The 18,134-nt window shown below is 39.7% G+C and overlaps 1 protein-coding gene across 39 annotated transcripts in view; it reads right to left on the bottom strand.

Moving 5' to 3' along the window:
- The window catches only part of SYTL2 (synaptotagmin like 2), a 411,708-nt gene that overhangs the window by 86,289 nt on the left and 307,285 nt on the right, over positions 1–18,134 (bottom strand). For 20 of the 39 annotated variants that reach the window (XM_086933941.1, XM_086933940.1, XM_086933963.1 and 17 more), the window contains 2 exons: positions 8,409–8,456; positions 2,462–2,556 (listed from right to left, as the gene is read on the bottom strand). In XM_086933941.1, the coding sequence (XP_086790067.1) occupies positions 2,462–2,556; positions 8,409–8,456 (143 nt within the window). The remainder of the gene's footprint in view (positions 1–2,461; positions 2,557–8,408; positions 8,457–18,134) is intronic. The other 19 variants (XM_086933962.1, XM_086933960.1, XM_086933959.1 and 16 more) reach the window with 1 other exon arrangement.

Genomic DNA, 18,134 nt, shown 5'->3' on the forward strand with positions numbered 1-18,134 from the left:
CAGTTTGGTTTTATCTAAGAACTCCCCAAAAATGAATTTTTGGCTGAGTCAGCCCTGGTGGGACCTCCCTACCAGGGTGTGGATAGGCACCGTTGACGAAGCATGTCACAATAAGTGAGTGAGGCATCTAACTCCAATATCTTTTGATACCCTGGGTTTAAAGTAGAATAGTGGACAGTTTTGGGGCTCCTTGCCCTCTTTCTCCCCTCCCACCAGTCTAGTTGCCCTTATGTGAGCAAGGAAAGAAAGAATTTCCCATGGTTTAGGTTTTCTAGATAACTTTCAAAATCAGCTCAGAAGTATTTTTAGGATAATCAGTGAAATTCGGTTTTTATCCACACCCCACTCTTTGAGGAGGCCTCCTACCTGGTTTGATGATGCTGCCATCATGTATATTTTGATGTCAGCCTACGTAATGATGAATGGCTATCACACCACTTATACCAACGTACCCAGAAGTTGCAGATAAGAAATTAACATGATTTGTGATCAAGTCAATTGATGCTCCTCTATATAGCCTCAATTGATGCTCCTCTATATAGCCAAAGAGGGGTAACACGGAGGAGCCCTTCGGTAAATCTTGGGCTCTTGTGACTGTCTTGTGGTCTGAATACCACAGAGAGCTGACGTACTTACTTGTATCCAAAAAGGCACAACTCCATCCAGCACATAAAGACTGGCTTTAGCTACACTTCAGTCTAAAGTCAGACTGTGATTGACACTGCAGTATTTTTCTTTTTTAACAACACACTTTGTTACACTTGCAAATGGGTAACCACTGTTACCAAAATAAGCTTAAAATAGGTTTGCATGTCTCAAACTTCATTGGGCTAAAAACAGTCTTAAAGATTTGGAATTGATGCAGATAGAGATGAAATTAATACTTGAAGATGGTAAAAAGGAATATGTGTATGGAATATCTGCATCTTAGTCATGGGGAAAATACGAATGTTAAAATTTGTATTTTACAGTAACTAAAGACAGTTCCCTAATGAAAATGTCTCAATACTTTCCCAAAGTATGTAGAATGAGGAGAATGTGTTTTGCTGTCACTCAAAAATGCCAAAAGGCTTTCCCTTGGTTATCTAGCTGTCCAGACGACGAAAGGCCTCGCTGATACAAAATTGGCTGGAGTTCCATAGGGTAGCTTCTTACTAGGGAAATATGTAAATGATGGTTACACCTTCAACTACCACACACACAATTACCATATGAAGTAAATGGGTTGAGGGTGTGGAGACCCTTCCTTCTATGAAGGATAATCTCTTTGAGGTAACTGGGAGATCAAACCCATCAACACGAAAGTGTATTAGAACAGCAGACAGATAATGTTTGGACTGCAAACACTAAATAACTTTTGAATCTCTTAGGTGTAAATACCAGTTATCTGAACAAACATAAGGAAAATAGTTTAAAATAAATACCACAAGTATGAAAAAAGAATATCCCCGAGGAACAGGACGTTCGAATCAGAGTCTGTCTTAGTTAAAAAACAGTTTTTTAGATTCACTGCTCCCCTGCCAAGATGGTCAAACTATCCTTAACATGAACCGATTCACACTTGGAAATAAGGAACCAGGCAAATTTGGATGTTTAATGTGAAATATGACACGAGTACAAGATCTCTGGAGTGGCATTTTCAAGAATGAAGCTGGTTCGGATCAATTCCTGTAGTGGTCTCCAGAATGCTGGGAGTTTATTATGCGGATCAGAACTGGTTATACAATACATTGTTGACTGTAAAAACAATGTAATTCTAAGTCTGAGAAAATCCACTAACAAAATGACTCAATAAGTGTGGATTCAGCAGTTAATTTTATTGCTATCAAGAGAACAAGTTTTCCTTCAAAAATCTAGCTTGAATGTTTACTTACCATCCTTTAATCATTTTCTGTATGAAACATGAAATTTGTTTAAATTAGTCGTGGTCTTTATCATTTTATGTGGCAACTGTGCTGTAATACTGCAAATTTGAATTGTGCTTATGCACCTGTTTGCGAAATTACATACATTAAGTTTTTTACTGTATCTTGCGAATACTTGTGTGCAAAAAAAAAAAAGGAGTCAAACCGAAAATACTGCACAGAAAACTGAGGGCCAAGAGCTTAAGAAGCAGTCCGAGAAGGCCAGTTTGGTGTGTGTGATACACTATACAGACAGATTGGACATTTTTTGTGGACTTTATTTTTTTGTCACAAACATTAAAAGCCAGTGTAATTCAAAGACTTCGTGTTTTTCACAACATTTTAATTGCTTAACTTCATAACCCTAAAGACATGTTCACAGTTACCTGGATAATTGGCCACAGCAAAAATGAACAGAATACCATAAAAATGCAATTGTAACCAAATGCTACTACTATAGCCCTTAACTTGTACATTGTGGATGCTCATGTAAAAACACCAAAGAATAAGGAAACCTGTATAGAGCATTGTCTTACAATTTAAAATGTACAACTTACCTCATCTTGCAGAAAGTCGGGCACGGACTTGCTCAGTCGTTTGAGTTTTTCAGGATCTGAAAACCGACTGTCTGGATAAGATGGCCCTGTGGGACCTAAATAATAGTATTTAAATTTCAAAAAGCACCAAATACAGCCAGGAATGCATGAGGACTTTATTCATGTGATGAATTGGGAAGGTCTGTAACTCAGCATCATCAGTTAATATGTCTTTTGTTCTGTTGACCACAAATATCCACAGAAAACAAAGCACACTAGTAGCCTGAAAAGGTTTGTTGGAGTTTTTCTAGAACGTAAACTTGGACCATGATTATATCAGATTCAGAAGCAGCAGATTGCAAACTTGAACAGGGATATTTCAATGTAACACCAAACTACTATCAAATTTGAAATTAGAAAAATGAAAGGATTCATTTAAAGAGTTTCTTTTTTTTGTTAAAGAAATATTATGGTGTCTGAGGAATTCCAAACATATTGAATTTGGCACAGGTAATGCCATCAAAAGAACCACAATAAAATTGGGTAATCCAGAAATTTGAGTTGCACATATTAATTTCAAGATGGATCAACAATATCAAATGTCCAATGCACAATAGAGTTCTGTACAGTGGAAATCCCTACTAGGGATTTCCACTGTACGGCTCTCCACTGAAGGTCAGCTAGGGTCTCATTTTAGACATGCCAAAATATACACAGAAACATACAGTGAAACCCCACATCCATTTCTGTGGTCTTGTTTTAATGGCCATTTAGTAAATAAAGCAAATGCTTTTGTGACATATACAAAGGGAAATGGGTCAGAATTGTAGGTTTTGAGGAATGAATGAATCATGCACATGTAGAGTTGAGTTATTGCATGGTAAGACCATGATATTTTCTCGTTTTTACTGTCTGGTTCTAAAATTTAAAAAAAGGCCTGTTCATACAACGGACAGGATGGCCTTGGGCTCTGCGCTAATTCCTAGCATGAAAATCACACCTCTGACCTTCCTTACACAGGCGGTTACTTTGGATATAGAAAAGTACCTAATCTAAATTTTCATGCTGGGCATGGTGCACTTGTACTCTAGCTCAGGAGGAGAGAATAGTTGACCTCATTTCTTATTCACCATTACCTGGCAGTCCACCTTCATTCCCATTTCAGGTCCTTTTCATGTGGTCTTTCTCAGTGTTCATCATTAATTCCCACCTTGTTTAAGATTTATATCAAGTCCTCTTACCTCTTGGATTTATATGCATGTCCTATGCAGGTCATACTCAGACCCGGCTGAGCCTTTAAGGCAACATTCAGGCAGGACAAGCTAATTTGCAAGCCTGCCTCTCTGAGGTAGCTTCCTGGATGAAATAAAACTGGCTAAAACTCAACTCTAAGAAAACGGCCGTCATGATTGTGGGAGGTTCCACAACCCTGTGGTTTTCAACTTGAAGGGTATTCAATGTTGGGCCTGCTCCCGCTTATAAAATGCCATTAAAATGTTTGGCTTTGCTTATGACAATACAAACCCGTTTATAGGCTTCCAAAGTCTCCTCTGACCATTTCATTCTTTTTGAAAGGTCATCTATTTTACTGTCCATTTATTGTCTTAAAACTCTTCTGTAGTCTAGCATTATTTTCAGATCAGTTTAAGCAGAACGCAGACGATTTTGACTCTCTCACCATTCTTCTATTTCCTTTCATCTAGCCTACCATCGGAGGCCTCCTAAGTCACTAGGGTCTCTCTTTAAGGCACTATATTTCTCTCACACACCATATTTCATGACTGGGCCCCAATAATGATTGCACGCCTATAGACCTTTTCAATCTGGAATTTTAAAGAGGTTTTTGTATTTTTAGTGCAATGTTTCTCCATTACAGGATGGTTGGGCATGCCATCTTACTATTGGCACCCAAATACAAGAATCAGCTTTCAGTTTTACTCTCTGAACAGTATCTTTTTATAGTTTTACAAATCAGTAAAGATATTTCTATTTTCTTCCTACATCTCAGCTACAGACTCCTTAGTAGGCCAAATGTTTCCAATACTTTACTTATACTTAGAATGGGCTTAGGAAAACCCTCCACACCTCCAGCACAAGAGTGGATGGCCTTGATGTCCATCTCCTTTATCTACAACCGATTCAATGGTTCTTTTTCTTTTTACTAGGTTTGTCCCACCCAAGTGCTTATCTGCCTGACAGTGTTCTCAGTGGGTGATGTATCCTTCCACTGCTTACTTCAGACTATACATTGTAGTGCATATAAAAACCTCCTTTTAACTCCCTCTCCCTCTGCTCCCTCGGAAACCCCACCCCCATCCACTCTATTACACCCAGCAACAGCAGCTTGCCCCCCCGTCCCCCCCCCCCCAAATCTCCTCAGACTTCGAGGCTCTGCTGCTGTGTGATGGGCGGCAATCTTAAAACAGTTCTTAAATTATTTCATGATGCCTGCCCAGGAGTGTGCACACATGTCCAAAGGGCATATTTTAATTTATTGTTTAAATGCTTTAACAAAATGTATTTATAGAGGACTTCTACAGAAGGGCACATATACATGGCAGCCATCTTTGAATGTGCCAGATTTGACATCCACTGCATTATGAAGATAATACTAAATTATTTTGTACATATGTTGATTAAGTGTGTGTTTTAAGATGCTAAAAAGAGCTCTGCTGTTTACTAAGCTGCAAACAATGGGTCCTCTTGAAAACCTATTGAAAAGTGTGGTATTATTACACCAGGAAGCGAGGACAGTGTATTAACACAGACTGATTTGTCAAACATACTTCTGAATACTTTTTGATAAAGCATTTTGATAAAACTTATAAATTGCAATCCAATATTGCGGCAACACTGCCATTGTCTATCAGTGTATTTTGTTACAACAATAAAAAAATGCATTCAAATATGGCCACCACACAGGAGTACAAAAAAACAAAAAACATGTTAGCCTAGCCGTAGCAAAGAAGAAATAGTAAAGTCAATCGGTTTCAGAGATGAGGCTTACTGACTTCGCCAATGCTTGGTTTCCCCAGACAACATTCCTTCTGTTAAGTATAAGCGGCTGGACATCCTTTGGGGTAATAGTGTGCGCTACAAAACTATTATTAATTCAATCAATCAATCTGTCGTTCACAACTCTGCTTCTTTACCTCCTCCTTGCATCAGTCTCATTTAACTGGTGACCTGGGATCCTCCTCACCTCTCAACAGCTCCTCTCATTGAAAACAAACCAAACATACCTGCACCCTTGCCATAGACCCTACTCCAACTAAGCTTTCTTTTCCCACCCCCTCCTGAGACAGACCTTGGAGTGCGTATGACAGATGCAAGGTGGGCGATGACCCTATAAGAGCCGATAGCACACTAGAGAGCGGTACCAACAGAGTTTCTCTCAAATAAGAGAAGAACTGTGACAGTCAGCTGACTTTGCAACAGTGTCACCTGTCTTTCCAGGACTCCCTCAAGGATGCACTCGACCCGAGAGTGGTGGGGAAAGGGTGAGCAGACAGTCATTAAACCCTCTACTTCCGGTCTCTGGAAACGTGGCTATGGATGCAGATCAGCTTCTACCAAAATAGTTGTTTTCTTGCTCTAATGTTGTGAAGAACTAAACTCCTTAGATTGTGTTCTTATTGCAGAGCTGAATATAACCGCTTTTGTTCCCGATGTTCTGAATGAGGGCTTCATAAGGGGTTATACTGCATGCAATGTTACAAGAATTAACACTATCTTGTATTCTATCTGTATGGATGCTGAATAACCAAGGTGAATATGAAGTGATACACTCTAAAGGAAAAATTGCTCTTACCATAGCTTAGAATACAGTTTATATCATGCAAAAGTCCATGCAAAATGACTTAGAACAGATAACTACAACACAGTTTCCAACTTGTATACAATGACCATAATGGATGATCAAAAGCATTAATTGTGACACAAATATCAATAAGTCTTTCACTTGTTCCTTAATATAAGCTATACATAATTGAAGTGAGCAACGATAAATTTAAATTTAGATGTGAGGTATCTAAGCCAGCTAAACTCCTTTTCAATGACAGGACCAGACTTTTCTCCTGATAATCAACAGAGTCCCATGTAAGTATATAACTGTTTACTCAAATGTTGTAAGGCAGAATACGATAGTATTGTTTCCCTCGTAGCAAATGAGGTCTAAGAGCACTGGTTTAAGGGCTATCCCAGGGATTTGTTTTCTCTTTTAAAGTTTCACCATGTTTTTAAACAAAGATTTGAACCTGTCAGTCTCCTAAAAAGGTTGAGCAGTGCATACATCGTCAGCACAGAAACCAAGCTTCACATTTATCCCATTTGGAAGTTGTAAGTCATTCTGCTTCCATTTTTTAAAGAGTTACTAATAGATACAAATATTGCTTGAGAACCTGCCCGACAACTGTTAATTTATTGGAATAGGTAATGAATATGAGAAAGACCCACATAGAGACTTTTGGTTGATTACGTAAGACAATGGCGCCTGATTGCCACTTCAAGAAACCTTGTAAGTCCTTTAATAAGTCCGGGATATCTCAACTCTGTAAAAAGGCTGGGTTTATGGTCCGAGAAGAAAAACCTAATCATGCGATGACAGGGTAAAAGTATAAAAATATGCCTGATTGCACATAGCAAAATACAATATGTAGTTCTAGACATAAACCACAGGCAGAAGCCATCTTGGGACAGAAAAGGTGCTGAGAGGAACTTTTGGCCCCTACAGTTCAGTAATCAGAGTTATTCTATACAGGCTCACTCATTAAACAAAGGATTTTAATATGTATCAGAAAAATAAATAAATCCATCAACTACTAACCCCTAGGACAACATAGGAGCACCTATCTACTAGTTTTTCTTTTCTACTAGTTTGTCTTTTCATGTTGTGTAGGGAATCAATATGCCTAGTTCTTACCCTCGATGTTCACTACTTTTGCGCCGTGATGCCAAGTTCTTAGCCTCTATGTCACACTGCTTTCAGCGCCAGGACGCCTCTTCGCTGAGGCAGCTGTTGCGCTATACAAGTCTAGTTAACATTAACTACTAATGTCTCAGACTTCAATTAAGCAAAAACAGCAACAGCCTGAATGTCCAAAGTTAGGAAGTATGAGCACAGACGAGTAGTCAGTTGCACAAATGTAAATTGACAATAGGTTAGTAGCACTGAAACATACAGGTTTAAGCAGTTCAAGTGCTGAACTGTTTGGGCTGATCACTCTCCTATTAGACAGGTTCAAGGTCTACACTGAATGGTAGTATGCCCAACTCTAATATTTTTAATTATTATAGAAAGAAATGACACATTGTTACCTTGCAGTTCGTTTTGGTAGAATTTAGTACAAAACGCTGTTTATTGGCAATTTTGCTCAAAATGTAATCTCAAGCTTCCATATACAGGTAAATTCCAACATGTGTTTTGAGACCTATATATTTCTACTGTTGGGTCATCAGGGCAATATTTTTGGGTCACTTAGACATAGTTGTATTACAATTCTACAAAACCCTTTGGATACTAGAAACAATAGGTGAATGGACATTCTTGAAAGTTTCAAACTTGATATTCAAGTCACGGTTTTCATTAACCTCAATTAGATCAGAGCAAAGAAAACAGGATCTGTCCCTTATATGTTCATCAAATCACTAGTGTCTACCACAGTATTTAATTAAAGAAAGTTGCAATATTTGTTAGTCTGGAAGGGATAATAGACAGGCTCGTGATATGACGAAATACAGTATGTAAGCTCAAGATTACATTTCAAGCCAATTTATCTGGCAAGCAACAGATGCACAAAAGCTACAGAACAGTTAGATAAGAACAGATTATACCTGCATGTTTGTAGCAGATAGTAGGACAGAGGTCAGAGCTTTGTTTATTACTAGGAAGATTAGCTACCAAGCTAAATATATGGAATTAGTGATGGTGAGTGGTATTAGTATATAGTTTGAGTATATGAATACTCACTTTCTGAAACTGGTTCATGAACACTTTCCTGTTTATCCGTTTTCTGGTCTGCTCCACCGTGAAACAAACGTGGGAAGAAATTGTGTTTATTTATAGATGAACCAAGAACAACAAGAGAGAAAGGGTTTAGATGTACACTCTCACACCCCTTATCTTACTATCTGTAAACAACAGAAGAGTGACAACACAATAAAAGACAACTTCGTGGGAAAACAAAGTGTCTAGAGAAGAGAGAGAGTGGAAAACTCCAAGGGGAGGGACAACACAATAGAGATTTTTAAGAACCCTCACTCACCAACCTAGTGGTGAATTGCTTCATCACTGGGTTCCCACTGAAAAGACCTAATGTCTTTCCAGTGTGCTTCAAAGCCTGTTTACAGCGGAGCTGGTTTTGTGTGTGTTGAGGGCGTTTTTAGAGAAGCCGAATTAAGCTAAGTGAGTGCAAAGGAATAGAAAAAATTAAAAAGTGCAAGCACGTGACTTTCAAATATTTTATTACTTGTCCGGTCTGCACTGGTTAAAAACAAAGGTGAATGGACCATAGGTGTGGCCTTAATTATGGTAGACCCCTAGTCCATATAGGTGAATTTGGTCGACATGTTTCTGCTTTTAACGAGCCAGAGTCGCTCAGCTTTCTTCAGGACCTTAATAGTGTGATCCTCCGGTGGTGTACACGCCCTAAGGTGCACCCTGCCGTGAGGAAAAAGTGTAAAAAATATTGGAAAAATTCTCTTATTCCAAAAAAGTATATTTATACTTGGGGCTGTAAAGCCGCATATAACTCACGTAGCAATTTTGCTGGAGTCATGTACCTGTGGGGAAGGAAAATTATGTAATTAGAAAGAGATATATATCCCCAAATAGATACAATATTGTAAATAGGCAAAAAACTGTTGTGTCCCATCACCCTAAGCAGAAAGAAACACCCATCTAATGGATTACTCATGATAAGTGTTATATAGCTTAAGTAGCATTATAATAGCAGATAAAGGGTATTATTCCAAGCTCTACCAACATATAAGCATTACTGTGTTCCAAGTATTATGCGACAGCATTTTTGCAATTCTGAAATTGCATAGAAGGGACTGAATGTGGGATGTCTTCATGGCTCAAGAGACAACAACAAAGCCCAACAATTCACTATTTGACGGTGAATAGAATAGAAATACAAATGCCTGCAATTCGTCAAACAACACTAACCACATCTTACGCTAAAAACGGAGTAATCATGCACTCCGTGGTTCAAAGGGTTACAAACCACATTAACAATATCACAAAGTAGGACAAAGGATCTCGCTTTAAACTCACAGGAGGTATGTCGATATGGGACCTCATGGGCACAAAACAAAGTGTGAGGTAATCTTCACGCTGCAATCTGTGCAGACGGGAAGAAAAACAAACCGGAATGCATTGGTTGTCAGCCCCTTAAAAAGCGTGTAGGAAAATAAAACGCGTAGGGTCAAGGGAACTTTTTCTGAATATAAACGTCCTACCAGGAATACCTGGTTACTTACTTTACTGCAAGCGGCTCCCCTCTTTGCACCTAGTCAAGCACCACCGCGGCCCGGACTGAACGCCGAGATGTCGGTGTTCTTGTTATTTGTTTCTTCCTGGTTGTACCACGTGACTGCGGAGGTCACGTGGTATTGCCAGCCAGGCTACCGGATTCTTAAAGGAGACGTGTGCAGTTCATAGCGTGAGCCGTCTCAGATGTATATTTACCAAATTAATTCGGAAGTATTTAAAAATGGGGAAGTTAATTATAGACCGAGCCAATGTCAGAGTCTCGGATTTCATTATCTAATACTTGCAGTAAAGTTTGGCCTGGGACAGCTGATTCCAGCGTTATATATTCTTATTTATGAGGGGCTTTCAATGAATGGAGACCCAGTATCAACTTTCAGAAGATGTTACATGTAGAGTGACCGTCCATCAGACAAAACATTTTCATCCACAATAGGTTGATATTATGTATGTTGGACAAATAAATCCGAACTGATCTAGCCTTTGGAGCAAAGTGTATGTTCCATATTCACTATTGCTAAACTGGGATGTGTTAAAATACATTAGGGTGCAGATATACTAGGCTTTAATCTGAGTGTACTTTAACAGAGCCATAGGATCTTCATGTATTTTTCAGGATCCTTAATAATCTGTAGAGCTGTATTAACAACTTAACTGGGAAAAACCCCTCTTTTCCTACAAAAGAGCCACCAGTCTAAAGGACTCTTTAGTCCATACTCGTCCCAAGAAGATACAGAACAAACAGGAACCTACCATACTATCCTCTTGGAGATTGCCACCTGTGAAGGGGTATTTTCCATGTGGCGATTGTAGCATCTGCCATTTAACCACCCATACTAAATATTTGAACTTGGAACCAGGCAAGCAATGGGAACAACGAAGTCATACCAACTGTAATACCAGCAATGTCGTATACTTAATCACCTGCACATGCGGCCTAAATTACGTTGGTATGACCACAAGACGTGTGAAACTCAGAATCTGTGAACATCGCAGTAATATTCGATGCAAACGGAGTACCACCAAGCTGACCGCCCATTTCATAGAAAAGTATCATACACCGAACGACATGCGGTGGACTGTCTTGGAACAGGTCTTGGGTGATGAGAAGATCCTTTTTGAAAAGGAGCAACGGTGGATCCATCGATTATCTACCCACCGCTCAGGCCTCAATGATGACATTCCCTGGGGACTGGTCCTACGACGATGAGTACCTCACCAAAAGACTACTGTATGGGCCCCTCAAGTAACAGCAATGAGAAACATGAGTTTTGGAATTTATCATCGTAATTCCTATACAGAACAATGATAAGATCTGTACATATAAGGACTTCAAAATCATAATACAGCTCTACAGATTATTAAGGATCCTGAAAAATACATGAAGATCCTATGGCTCTGTTAAAGTACACTCAGATTAAAGCCTAGTATATCTGCACCCTAATGTATTTTAACACATCCCAATTTAGCAATAGTGAATATGGAACATACACTTTGCTCCAAAGGCTAGATCACTTCGGATTTATTTGTCCAACATACATAATATCAACCTATTGTGGATGAAAATGTTTTGTCTGATGGACGGTCACTCTACATGTAACACCTTCTGAAAGTTGATACTGGGTCTCCATTCATTGAAAGCCCCTCATAAATAAGAATATATAACGCTGGAATCAGCTGTCCCAGGCCAAACTTTACTGCAAGTATTAGATAATGAAATCCGAGACTCTGACATTGGCTCGGTCTATAATTAACTTCCCCATTTTTAAATACTTCCGAATTAATTTGGTAAATATACATCTGAGACGGCTCACACTATGAACTGCACACGTCTCCTTTAAGAATCCGGTAGCCTGGCTGGCAATACCACGTGACCTCCGCAGTCACGTGGTACAACCAGGAAGAAACAAATAACAAGAACACCGACATCTCGGCGTTCAGTCCGGGCCGCGGTGATGCTTGACTAGGTGCAAAGAGGGGAGCCGCTTGCAGTAAAGTAAGTAACCAGGTATTCCTGGTAGGACGTTTATATTCAGAAAACGTTCCCTTGACCCTACGCGTTTTATTTTCCTACACGCTTTTTAAGGGACTGACAACCAATGCATTCCGGTTTGTTTTTCTTCCCGTCTGCACAGATTGCAGCGTGAAGATTACCTCACACCGCGTTTTGTGCCCATGAGGTCCCATATCGACATACCTCCTGTGAGTTTAAAGCGAGATCCTTTGTCCTACTTTGTGATATTGTTAATGTGGTTTGTAACCCTTTGAACCACGGAGTGCATGATTACTCCGTTTTTAGCGTAAGATGTGGTTAGTGTTGTTTGACGAATTGCAAGCATTTGTATTTCTATTCTATTCACCGTCAAATAGTGAATTGTTGGGCTTTGTTGTTGTCTCTTGAGCCATGAAGACATCCCACATTCAGTCCCTTCTATGCAATTTCAGAATTGCAAAAATGCTGTCGCATAATACTTGGAACACAGTAATGCTTATATGTTGGTAGAGCTTGGAATAATACCCTTTACCTGCTATTATAATGCTACTTAAGCTATATAACACTTATCATGAGTAATCCATTAGATGGGTGTTTCTTTCTGCTTAGGGTGATGGGACACAACAGTTTTTTGCCTATTTACAATATTGTATCTATTTGGGGATATATATCTCTTTCTAATTACAAAATTTTCCTTCCCCACAGGTACATGACTCCAGCAAAATTGCTACGTGAGTTATATGCGGCTTTACAGCCCCAAGTATAAATATACTTTTTTGGAATAAGAGAATTTTTCCAATATTTTTTACACTTTTTCCTCACGGCAGGGTGCACCTTAGGGCGTGTACACCACCGGAGGATCACACTATTAAGGTCCTGAAGAAAGCTGAGCGACTCGGGCTCGTTAAAAGCAGAAACATGTCGACCAAATTCACCTATATGGACTAGGGGTCTACCATAATTAAGGCCACACCTATGGTCCATTCACCTTTGTTTTTAACCAGTGCAGACCGGACAAGTAATAAAATATTTGAAAGTCACGTCCTTGTACTTTTTAATTTTTTCTATTCCTTTGCACTCACTTAGCTTAATTCGGCTTCTCTAAAAACACCCTCAACACACACAAAACCAGCTCCGCTGTAAACAGGCGTTGAAGCACACTGGAAAGACATTAGGTCTTTTCAGTGGGAACCCAGTGATGAAGCATGTCACCACTAGGTTGGTGAGTGAGGGTTCTTAAAAATCTCTATTGTGTTGTCCCTCCCCTTGGAGTTTTCCACTCTCTCTCTTTTCTAGACACTTTGTTTTCCCACGAAGTTGTCTTTTATTGTGTTGTCACTCTTCTGTTGTTTACAGATGGGTTTATTTATAGATGGCAAGAGACAAATTAGCCCAAAGTTCTCATTGTCTTGAAAGCATTTTCCATCAGCAACACAAGCTCAACAAGCGTGTGACCAGGCTATTAATTCTTTCCAATGTAACTAAGTGGGTTAACCTTCTGTGGATTACTCTGCCGGTCTGACCAACTGTTTGAGAAACCTTCTTTGGAGCTAAGACCTTGTTCAATAACTACTGCTGTGTGTTTCCTGAATTCAATATTTGAGCGCCAGATTTAAATTCAGCTTCATTTAAATACTGTGGTGGACATAGAATGTACTTTTCTCATATGAAGACTTGCTGAAATAGTGGCTGTTCTTCACCAAGCACATGTAACTCAAAGATGGAGTCATGTATGTTTTGAAAAGAAAGGAAGACATGAATGGCAAACAGTGAGAATGTCATTATAATACCTATTCCCAAACAGAGTAAGAAACCATATGGCTATGACAGGGGGCGGAGCAACAAGTCTCCTGATGGGAAACATCGTTTACATTGCGTTGTTTACACCGCAATACCTTTACAAAGAGGGTATTACAACGCAATTAATTACAATGACTAGCGCTGGATGGCGCTCTAACCTAAGGAATAGTATGATTTACTATTCTAACACCTTCTCTACTGTATGTAGGCTGGAGTTGGAATAGTAAATCATACTATTCCACAGTCTAGCGCCCTTCAGCGCAAGTGGTTGTAACGACTTGTATTGTAAAGGCATCGCGCTGTAAACACCGCGATGTAGCGTTGTATATTCATCCTGATACCGCACAGTTCACATTGAATCACTCACTGTGCACATCTCATATCCAAGTTTATGGTAGAGCTACCCATTACAAACTGTTTATATGTCCTAGTGAGCCTCATTATGATGGAGGATGCATGTTAAGCATATTAGGAATAATAGAAGAGGAACAAAGAAACTGTTGCAAATGTGCTTAGATGAACAAGGTTATGGCCTTGTCTCTGAATAAATATAGACACTTTGTCTGAAACTGCCCTTGATGAAGTACTAAGGTCCAAAAACTCCCTGTACTAGTATTAAATATTAGGCTATATATATTGTATTTGTATTATACAAGTCAGGTACTAAATACGTAAATGGCCAGCACTAGTAACAAAGCTGTATGTATCAACTTATGAGCCTTCTGGATTACAGTATATAGGGTATCCATTACTTCTGCTTCTAGAGGTCGGTGGGACAGCCAATGTGGCAGCGGGTATATGGAATTAGACCATTAATCAACTGAACCTCACTGTGTCGCTCCAATGTTACCATTGTTTATCTTTGGGTCTTGCCCTCAAGTGCAGAGTTCATCATACTCAATCAAGTCCATGTTTTCGTGGGAGGAAGGTAATACTAAAAGTAATCAGCATGAAAGTAAGGGTAACAGAAACTATGACAGAGACAAAACCTGTCCACCCTTTCCCTATACGAGGTCTGCCGGTATCCACTCCTAACGTATGCTCACAGCAATCCATATTCTGAAACAAAAATGCTCAGCAGAATAGGTTTTAAGAACTGCCATGCTAAATCTGTCTTTAGTCTTGAATTTGACTTTTCTTTCTAGATTTGATTTTTCCTGCATGTACTAGTAAGGCAGGAATGACTGATTTCTAATCGTTCTGGGAACATGAACCTTAAACAGCAGCTGTAGTCAAGTGCTTGGGGCAGTCTCTTTTCAGTTTCATTGTTTATTGTGCAATTATTGCAATGCAAGATCTATCTGCAGAGGCGGTCTCTTTTCTTAAACCACTGTGTCTGAGATGGCAAGACCCCCTTCCCCTCAATACCCGCCCTCTTGTAAGGGTTTAATATCAGGTGACCTCTGGGTCGTTAATGCCCCCATCCTGACCATCTCACTCTGCTGACTTTTCATTAAGAGGTAATTGTTCCATAAGGGTATCGGGCAGGTGGTGCTGCCCTGTTGATACTGCAATGGATCATGTATTGCACTGAACTATGGATCTTACTGAGTGCGCTCTCTTTATGATAATGTGTTTTGGCTAACTGAAGTCTTGAGAACCAGCCTCATTTTAAGCTGCATTCTACTTGTTACTTATGGGCCAAATTACAAAGGAGAAATCCAGGCCTATTAGTCTCTTAAGTCAGAAAAGGACCCATATTTACTCATGTTCCTAATTTACAATACAAAGTATTCTACAATTATTGAAAATGTCTTGAAAATGATCTTGTGAATATGCATACCTTACACATTTTGTCTGAGCCCTCAGATCCATACAATAAAAATACTTTGTTATACAATACGGTTATGATGAACAAGCAGGACAGGCATAGGTGTAGGTTTTAGAAGGTTTCAGTTGCATATATTAAATAAACTGGTTAGATTTTACCAGGAGCAGGTTATTCTCAGCTTACCCTAAACACTAAAGCACACTCATCGGACTGGTGGAATCTTCTCTGTACATATATTCCACATTAAATCACATGCAATGGAAAGATACATCATACACCCCCTTTTATCAGCCAAGGCCCATGAAAGTAAGAGCGGTGGGGCGGATTTCGACGGACGATGACAAGGGAAAATGAAGAATTTATTACATTTTCGCTTGACATTGTCGATCGAACTCCCATCCCCCCACCTGGCCCCACTGCTCTTACCTGCATGGGCAGTGGCTGCTTTTTACACCAATGACCAGACCTCGCATACAAAATGAATCACGGTCAAGGGGATGCAACCTCACACAGCTTCACCACAATTTCCTACATAATATCAAACAACATACAGAAACATCAGAAAACAATGCATGGTATGAATCATGCAACTCAGATATCTTGCCTACACCTTAAAAAGACACCATTTTTTATATATTTTTGTTTCGGACCTCAAAGAAAAAAGTCGAGAACAATCACAGGTGACTGGGGTACATACACACTATGGGTAGCAAAGCCACGCACAATCAAACCATGTATCAACGCAAACAACAAAAAAAGCATTTGACCACATAGTCTACGCACAACCTACACATAGTCATGATCTGAAACATGCAACCCATAGCCAGCCTATGACTCAAACATACACAAGGTGTGATTCATACAACCACTTCCTCTACCCACTACACACACCTTGATATAGACACTCACCTAATGTATGCCACAAGTGTCTCCACAAGCCTGTCTGTGACTCAAGCAATCTATACTTCAACACAAGACAATAAACTGGACATGTGGCTTGCGGCTACAGAGACGAGCCTGCAATGACTTCCTACAGCTTCACCATCATCTAGAAACCGATCACAAAAAAATAAAAAATATAAAGATATGTGGAGCACACTATGTCATGCCCACATCAAACACAAACATTGTGGCCATGCCCTTCCCCAAAAAGCAGACTCCACATTCCGACCTTCAAGTTACTGGTGGAACCAATTATCCCAAAACATGTATACACATAAACACCAAAAGCAAATGTCACAGTTATCTTAAAACGTACACCAAACACAACATAAGAAATGCACAATGTGTCACATGTCTGTGCTTTGTATCAAATGACACAACAAGTAAAACTACTGCTAAATGGTTACATACCAAAGACAACTAACACACATTCAGTTATATATATATATATATATATATATATATATATATATATATATACACACACACATACACACACACACACACACCTGGGTACTACTGTGCAGCCCACACATGAAAAAACAACTCATGAGTAAACACTTACGAAATGCTCAATGAAAAGTAAAAGGGGCAAATACATCCATTACATACATGCTCAAGAAAATGCACACTAAGCATTAAGAACAAGCTACAAGACAAGAACAGATCTTCATTGAAAGATCATTATAAATGAACTACCACGTGTCATAGAACTCTGCAAACACACCAAAAACAAAGACGTCCATTACTTAGAAAGCACATGAATAGAATTCACAAATTAGCAACCATCGTTTGTTAGACCCTCCACAAACAGAATGATGATAAACATGCATATCCAGAAACTATGGCCCCAAACATTCAAACGCACTGCACAACCAGTACCAAGTAAAGAACATGAATAAAGTACAACATTTCCTCTTTTGAAAATAATTAGTACTACCATAGCACTGGGAACTGTACTGCTAAGAGAGGCTGCCCTAACACAACAGACCAAAAGAAAGACGTGTAATCCTTGTAACTTAGTTATGTCTCTTAGCAGACAGTATTCTTTTTTATTTAATGGAAGGCTACTGCAGAAGAAATTTGATTACTCAAAGATAGACCTATCTCCGGGTTTAGGAATACAGAGCTCTACATATCAATCCTTTTACACTTTTTAGGACTACCAGATGAACGCGACAATGGCCCTAAGGAAGATCCCAATCCCTGCTGCTGGGAAACTCAAATTTGCCAGATCATAGGGTTCCAGAGTGTGTCACACAGTATCGGCGCCCCACACACGGTCTCCCGGTGAAGAACAGATATCACAGTGAAAGACCAGATGTGCTGGCAGCCCCTGCACAGAGTAAGCGTCCAGTTCCTGGTAGGAGGCTCTGCAAAGCTGGTGTTCTTTGAAGGTTTTGCAACCTTCTCGGGACATTGGCGGCGGTCTCAAATACTTTTGTTTTTTTTTTGGGGGGGGGGGGGGAGGGGAGTTAGGAGGGACTTGCCACAAAGCCATGTCTCTTTACAACATCCCACCCCCTTACAGGTCCCTCCACAATGATATATACAGTAAGGGGCTCAAGGTCCCGCCCCTTCCTCTCACACAATGGAAATATTAGTAGGCTGACAGATCTGGAGACGGCCCACTTCAGATCCACACAGCTCCCTGGTTGTCTCCAAGACAGGCCCCTGCGGGAGCTGGAAATAAGGT

The sequence above is a fragment of the Lissotriton vulgaris genome, chromosome 8, assembly GCF_964263255.1.
Source record: "Lissotriton vulgaris chromosome 8, aLisVul1.2, whole genome shotgun sequence".
NCBI lineage: Eukaryota > Metazoa > Chordata > Amphibia > Caudata > Salamandridae > Lissotriton > Lissotriton vulgaris.